At 39.2% G+C, this 7188-nt stretch overlaps 1 protein-coding gene across 1 annotated transcript in view; it reads left to right on the top strand.

Annotated features, from left to right (window-relative positions):
• Window positions 1-219: 219 nt before the first annotated feature.
• Window positions 220-7188, top strand: part of SDHC (succinate dehydrogenase complex subunit C) — a 31443-nt gene continuing 24474 nt past the window's right edge. Inside the window, exons 1-2 of the mRNA XM_061120279.1 lie at window positions 220-276; window positions 5794-5850. Of these exons, the coding sequence (XP_060976262.1) occupies window positions 257-276; window positions 5794-5850 (77 nt within the window). The 5' untranslated portion in view covers window positions 220-256. The remainder of the gene's footprint in view (window positions 277-5793; window positions 5851-7188) is intronic.

The following is a 7188-nucleotide window of genomic DNA, read 5'->3' as shown; positions in this document are numbered from 1 at the left end:
GTGGGGCTGAACAAATGAGTGTGTACATCGGTGAATGTGCACTGCAGAACCTGAGCCAGCCGCAATTCTGCCGAAATTCTGTCACTTTAAAATAGAAGCCCGCTGAGACCGAAAAAAGCCGACACCAGAACAGCAGACAAAACCAGCCAACAAACAACCCGGCAGGAGCCCAGTCCTTTTAAAATAGTCGGTGCCGTCATGTGACGGAAGCCCCGGAGGGGCCGTCGGCGTCACTTCCGTCAGGTCGGAACCCAAGATGGCGGCGCTCTTGTTGAGGTGACTTTAGTTTGGGGCTGGGAGTCTGTTCCGGCGGCCCTCAGGGGACCTGTATTGGCCCCTCACGTATTGCTGAGAGCCGTTTACCCCGTGCTTGGGCACGGAAAGGAGCCGTGGGTGGCGGCGGCGCAGTCTAGAATCCTAGAGACCCCTTCCCCTCCCCCAGCCGCTCCGGTACACAGTGGAGAGCTTCGGGGTCACTGGCGGATAATCTTTTCCTTACTCCGTTTTACTTAGGGGACACGGGGCTCTCCCTTCTTTTGCTTTCCCCGCTTCTAATAGTTCTTCCCCAGCTTGCTCTCTGGGCCACGGCCAGAGCCGAGCTCCAAGGAAATAGCTTTAACTTTTTTATCTAGGGCTTGGGCTTCGAGGAGAAGAATCTTGGTGTACTTTACTTCTGCGTTTTACTCCTGGAAACACCAGCTGCTGGCAGTGGGTGGCACTGTTCGAGTTCCTAACCGGCCCCTGGTAGAAAGTGCAGGAGGCCTGGACCCCACTGCAATGACGATTAGTAACAGCGCCTATAGCTGTCGCTCTGCTGCGCCAGAGCAGCCCGGAAATTCAATTTTAGTTTATTTTTTTATTTGGTGGGTGAGGGGAGTAGATATCTCAGTTTTTCTCTGCAGTGTCAACTCGTCCAGAGAAATACGCTAGATTTTCTTCCGTTCTGAATTGTCCACTTTTTAAGAGGCCTCGTTCTCGGAGCCTTTTATAGCTGTAGCCGCATTAGTGACTTTAGACGCTCTTGGTACAAATCCCAGCACAGTTTTGTGCCAGCACTATATTTGGAAACTATTTGTTATGGAAAGTTAACTTAAATGCTGTTGAGATTTAATTCCTGATTTCCCCAAATATCTTCTCGTTCTCTTTCCACTTCAATCACCCGGCATAAAAATAGACGGACTTTATTTAGTTTTTCTCTGTGACAAAATGATTCCTCTTGGGAGTTGAGATAAGGAATGGTTTATCGTGATCCTTCATTTTTCTCCCTGTTATTTCCAGTTGTGTCTCTTTCTAAAATGTGTCAGGGCTAGTCTTGCCAGATTGCCTCCTTTATTACAGGTGGTTTGACCATAATTGAATGCTTTTGAATTCCTTGGTATATACATTTTAGTAGATGTCATAGGCTTTTGGTGGCATTACCGTAGCTCTTGTAATGATCCTATTGGGTCTGAACAGTTCATTTTAGGAGTCTCATGTTTAGTACTTAGAACGTGAGGATCACTGTATTCATTGAGTATGTTCAAACTCTAATTTTGAGCTATGTAGGACTGTCATCATTAGGATTCATTAGTGGTAGTACAAAACTCTTATGGGAGGGACACCTCTCTTCATTTCTCACAAGGGCTTTTTAAAAGGAGAAATAGGAGATTTAAAAAAAGTTGTTTTTTTTTTTTTCTCGATGAAAGTTCTGGGGTCTAATTGCATTTCATTAGAGGGATTTGTTTATAATGTGCTGATTTCACCTCAAAGGAAAATACCTTCTAAGAAATTCTAGGAGCTGGTTTCTAGTTCTAGTAGTGTCACTAATTCCATTTATTTTAGACAAGTCTGGGTCATTGATTAAACAAGTCTGGTCATGATTGTCATTTCTTTGCAAATGAAAATAGTAATAACTTGAACTCAGAAGAAATATTTTCTAAGTGATTTTAATGCTTGGTTAACTAAAAATTATTAGTATGGCAGTACTGTATGTTATGGATTTTGAATAGTACTCTATATTTTGTATAGTTCCTGAACAGTTCATAAACTAGCTAGGGGTGAATAACCAGCTATGTAGCACAAACTCCATTGATAGTCAGGGAATGATTTGCCAGAGCCAAGAAGACCTAGAAGGAGAACTAAGCTAAGAATAGCTAGGCTTCTGTCTAGTAATAGTCATGCAACTTAAGCGCAAACCCACCAAGAGTCATTAACCCTCTGGGCATTGCCCATCATATTAAATACTACATGTGAAGCCCCTCTAAAAACAAGACTTAATTTATTTAAAGTCTGAGTTCTTAAGACTGCTTTTTATTTTATTTTATTTTTTTCATTTATTTTTATTAGTTGGAGGCTGATTACTTTACAATATTGTAGTGGTTTTTGCCATACATTGACATGAATCAGCCATGGATTTACATGTATTTCCCATCCCGATCCCCTTTCCCAAGACTGCTTTTTAAAATAAGCATACTCATTCACAGACCATTTTTTTGAGCCTGTTCTATGAGTCATGTTGTTATAGGTGCTGTAGATGTAAAGTATTCCATTCTATTTTGGGGGAACTCAAAGTTTAGCAAAGGAGATTAATAGATTAATTAATAAGCAACCTAATTTTGATTTAGAGATATGAACAATTGCTTTGGGAGCATAGCAGGTGCAGCAGGTAAGGCTAAAGAAATGAAGTTGCCATTTGGGAGTTGCTGGGTCTTGAAGGATGAGTTTATCAGACTGTAAGGGAGGTCCACTCAGAATAGCCTGAGCAAAGGCATGTGATCAGAAGAAACTATTGCTCTGTCTGTGGGTAATGTAACTTTCAGTTTGGTAGTATAGAGGACTGAAGGGAACTTGTGGGGGAATAGTTCTAGAGAATTGGATTGGGTCATGTTGAGAAGGACCTTGTTTGACTGTGGTATGAACCTTGTAATCAGTGGGGAGCTGTTAAAGACTTTTAGGCAGATGATTGATGAAGTCAGCTTTCTTTTTCAGTAACTTAACTGGTTATATTGAATGATAGGGAAGAAATTGGTGGTGGTAGGAGATCAGTTCAGGAGTTCTTGCTGGAGTTGGTTGGATACTCATACAGCTAATCAGAACTTTTGTGTATAAATGATTGCTCTTCATTGTGTCCTTCAAGATTATGTATTTTAATGTTGATGTTAACCTCAGACATTTATGAAACTAAGTTTTTGTGTGCCATCAGATCAGGTGTAGAGGATGTGCAAAAGAAAGTCATTATATTACACTCATACCTTGTTTTGGACTAAAAATGTTTTTTATTTAATTTGATGACATAGACTTGGCTTTGAATAACTTTTGTTTTTTTCCAGAAGTCAGATCCATTTTCAGCAGATTTAAGATTTTTACACCACAAAGAATTTTAAAGAGAATGTGATGTGAACTCTAAAGGCCTTTGGGAAACCAGTGACATATTAATAAACTACATATATATGGTATAGTGCAGTTTAGAGAGTGCTTTCCTATACATTTTCTCATGTTATCCTCCTAGTAATCAATAATGTAGGTTTTATCAATCCCATTTTATAAATGAAAAAGCTGAAGCTCAGTTACCCACTGTGCAATTTAGGGCAATCTAGACCTCCAGTCTGGCTTTTATTACTTTGTCCAGTGTTCTTTCTACATTACTGTTGTTGCCTCGATACAGGGAAGACCTTCAGAAACAATTTGAGCAATGATTACATTTAGGGGGAGACATATATAGTGCATTTCCAGCACTAACTGGAAATTATAAGTTCTGGTTTGTTAAAAACAAAACAAGGCAACTACTATTACTCTCTAGCTGTAACATAAAGTGCTGTTCCTGGTTTGGAAAAGAAATCTTTTCAGGGTTTCTGGTTTCACATGAAAGGCAAGGATAGATTAGATATCTACTCTTGTCATATTTCAAATAAGGTTATGTAGTTGTGCAACCAGATTCTGTTAGGGCCTTGTGGAAAGTTTATATTGGTATTTGTCTGGGAAACAATAGCACTAGACAGAGAGTGCTGTAGATTCCAACCCACATCTGAAAACTCTTGCTGGGTAGCTGAGTGACTGGACCTAGCCTGGTGTGAGGAATGCGTGCCCTGCAACTTCAGAGTCACAATTACTTCAATTGATATAAAGAGATTTGTTCCCACTTCTTTCTTTCTGGGAGTCTTGGGTGCACAATGTCTGTATTTACCCCTTGCCTCCAAAGCTGGGAAGAGGGAAGAGCTGAAGGAAGTGTTGGTTGGATTATTTTTTCTTCCAGTAGTGGGCCCTTCTAGTTTTCTAATGTAAAACATAAGGTTCTTGAAATGTTTATGCCTCTAATATCAATGGTGTGAGGGACATCATGCACTTTTTTTAGAAGTGTTGGATCTTAACGTGATCTTGTATCCATCCCCCATGGTACATAGTGGATATATGGTAAACTTTTGTAGAATCTCAGTATATTTTTAGTTTTGGCCCCGGAGCTTCATTTTGATGCCTTTCTTAAATAAAGATTCGATATAATGTGAATTAAAGGGGTGTAGTGATCATGTGTTTTCATGATACCATGTAAACTCTGGATCAGAGCCTCTTTAGGTAGAATGGCTGGGCACATTTTAGTCTTGGACTTGAAAAGCAGTTCTGGTATTGATTGCTGTTTAAAAAATAGCAGCGTTTTAGTGGCAAGCTTGTGTGTCCTCTTTAAGTACCTTTTCATGTGGATAGCAGAGAAATCTGCATTCTCATATTTTTTGCATTATTGTATGATGGCCTTTTTCACTTCAGGTTCATCCGGGTTGTCTAGAACCTGATGGTAGTTCCCTGAAAAAACAGTTTAATACTTAGGACCCTCACTCTTCAAACCCCTGTTCTTTAAACCTTCTAAATTCATCCATTTGCAGCAGGTGTCTGCTTTAGCTAAGCTGTATAGTACTTGGGGGGCTTCCCAGGTGGCAGTAGTGCTAAAAGAACCCACCTGCGAATGCAGAAGATATAAAGAGATGTGGGTTCAATCTCTGGGTGGGGAAGGTCCCATGGAGGAGGGCATGGCAACCCACTCCAGTATTCTTGCCTGGAGAATCCCTTGGACAGAGGAGCCTGGTGGGCTACAGTCCATAGGGTCGCAAAGAGTTGGACATGGCTGAAGTGACTTAGCACAGCACAGCGCACACACAGTTCTTGGTGTTGCCAGTGGCTTATTCTGTCTGTCTGCCCTTTTTTTTTTTCTTCCTTTTTTTTTTTTTTTAGGAAAAACCCTGTCTTTTAACCATCACCTCCGTTAAGACCTAGCTTGAAAAAAAATTGCTTTCTATATTTCTTTTTTTGGCCACCCCTTGTGGCATGTAGGACCCTAGTTCCCTAATCAGGGATTGAACCTGTGCCTCTTACATTGGGAGTATGGAGTCTCAACCACTGGACCACCAGAGAAGTCCCACTTTCTATATTTCCTTGTTGAGTATTAACCAACTCTGATTATTCTTTTACCTTGTATTATTTGTGTTTAGCTAAAACCTTATTTTGCATTTGAAAATAATATTTGTGATTATTCTCAAGTTATTAAAGTTGAAGCTTTCCAACTAGAAGAAAAATCTCAAAATCCTGATACTGTCCTTGTTTTCATCTTATTCCTAATTTTCCCCTCCACCCTAAAGTCTTACACAGTACAAAAATAGAGAAGTTGATATACTACATATATACTAAATGAATATATATTATATATATACTAAATGTATACTATATATACTATATGTATACTATATGTATATATACTAAATATATATATACTATATATATACTAAATATACTAAATGTTTATTAACTGTTGGTTCTCTTATCTTGCAGACATGTTGGCCGTCATTGCCTTCGTGCCCACCTTAGTCCTCAGCTCTGTATCAGAAAGTAAGTTCCTAAATCTGTGGAGATTATTACTATTATTTAAACTTTTTCTCATCTGAGAAAAGCAATAGGTTTTTGACTGAGATTTTGGGGATATGTACGAAAGCAGGTAATTGTAGATGGTCGGCTGAAAATTTAGTGACCGTGGTCTCTATTTTTCTTATCTGGTAGTAGAAGAAAGAAGGAATTTTTGAATATATCTTTGGTCTTTTCTTAGCTTTCCTCACTTTAAGCTTTTCTGCTATTTTTAACTTCATTTATTTGCTCCATTTTTTGGTTCCTTTCTTGATAGTTAATTCTCTTTTGTCTCGTCTTTCTTCCTTTTGTACTTCCTTTTTCTTGTAACCTTTAATTTTGGGCCGCTCCCAGGAGTTAGTATTTAAATCTGTTTCTTCTTATAATATTTATTTATAGTCTGTTGACCTCAACATTTGCCTCTGTATGTTTTTTTTTGTTATAAAATTTTTAAAATATTTATTTATGGCCACGCCCCACGGCATGTGGAACTTCCCTGACCAGGGATTGAACCCACGCACCTGCATTGGAAGGGTGGAGTGTTAACTGGACTACCAGGGAAGTCCCCCTTAACTTTTTTTTTAATTTATTTATTTTTGTCCGTACTGGATCTTCACTGCTATGTGGGCTTTTCTCTAGTTGTGACAAGCAGGGGCTACTCTAGTTGCAGTGCAGGCGCATCTCACTGCAGTGGCTTCTCTTATCACAGAGCACAGGCTCTAGGGCATGAGGGTTTCAGTAGTTGCAGCATAACTTTTTTACTTATTTTTTTATCCCCCTTTTTAACTTTTAATTTTATAAATATTTTGTACTTTTAGGGAGTTCCTTGGTTGCCTAGTGGTTAGGATTGCAGGCTTTCCCTGTGGTGGCCTGGATTCAATCCCTGTTCCATGAACTGAGATTCTGCAAGCTGAGCAACGCAACTGGGAAAAAAAAAAAAAGAGTAGAAATACGTTGTACTTTCAGAAAAGTTGGAAAAATAGTACAAGGAAGTTCTACATACCTTTCACTTATATTCTCAGTTGTTAATGTTTTGCTGTGTTTACATATTGCTCTATATTTTTGGTTGTGCCATATGAAATTATATTTTTGTAGCTCAAAACTTGTGTAATACTGACAATTTAGTGTGGTTCAGCACAATTTAATTATTGTGATTTTCTCTGCATTCTTTGAGATTAAGTTGCAGACATCATGACCACTTACTTCTAAATACTTCTCCTAAGGGAATTCCTGGCATTCTAATAATCAGGACTCCACACTTCCACTGCAGGGAGCATGGGTTTGATCCCTTGTCAGGGAAATAAGATCTCACATACCTCACAGCGC

Source organism: Dama dama, chromosome 20 (genome assembly GCF_033118175.1).
Source record: "Dama dama isolate Ldn47 chromosome 20, ASM3311817v1, whole genome shotgun sequence".
Classification (NCBI taxonomy): Eukaryota; Metazoa; Chordata; class Mammalia; order Artiodactyla; family Cervidae; genus Dama; species Dama dama.
Note: the sequence above shows the minus strand (reverse complement) of the source record. Positions and strands in the feature narration are given on the sequence as shown.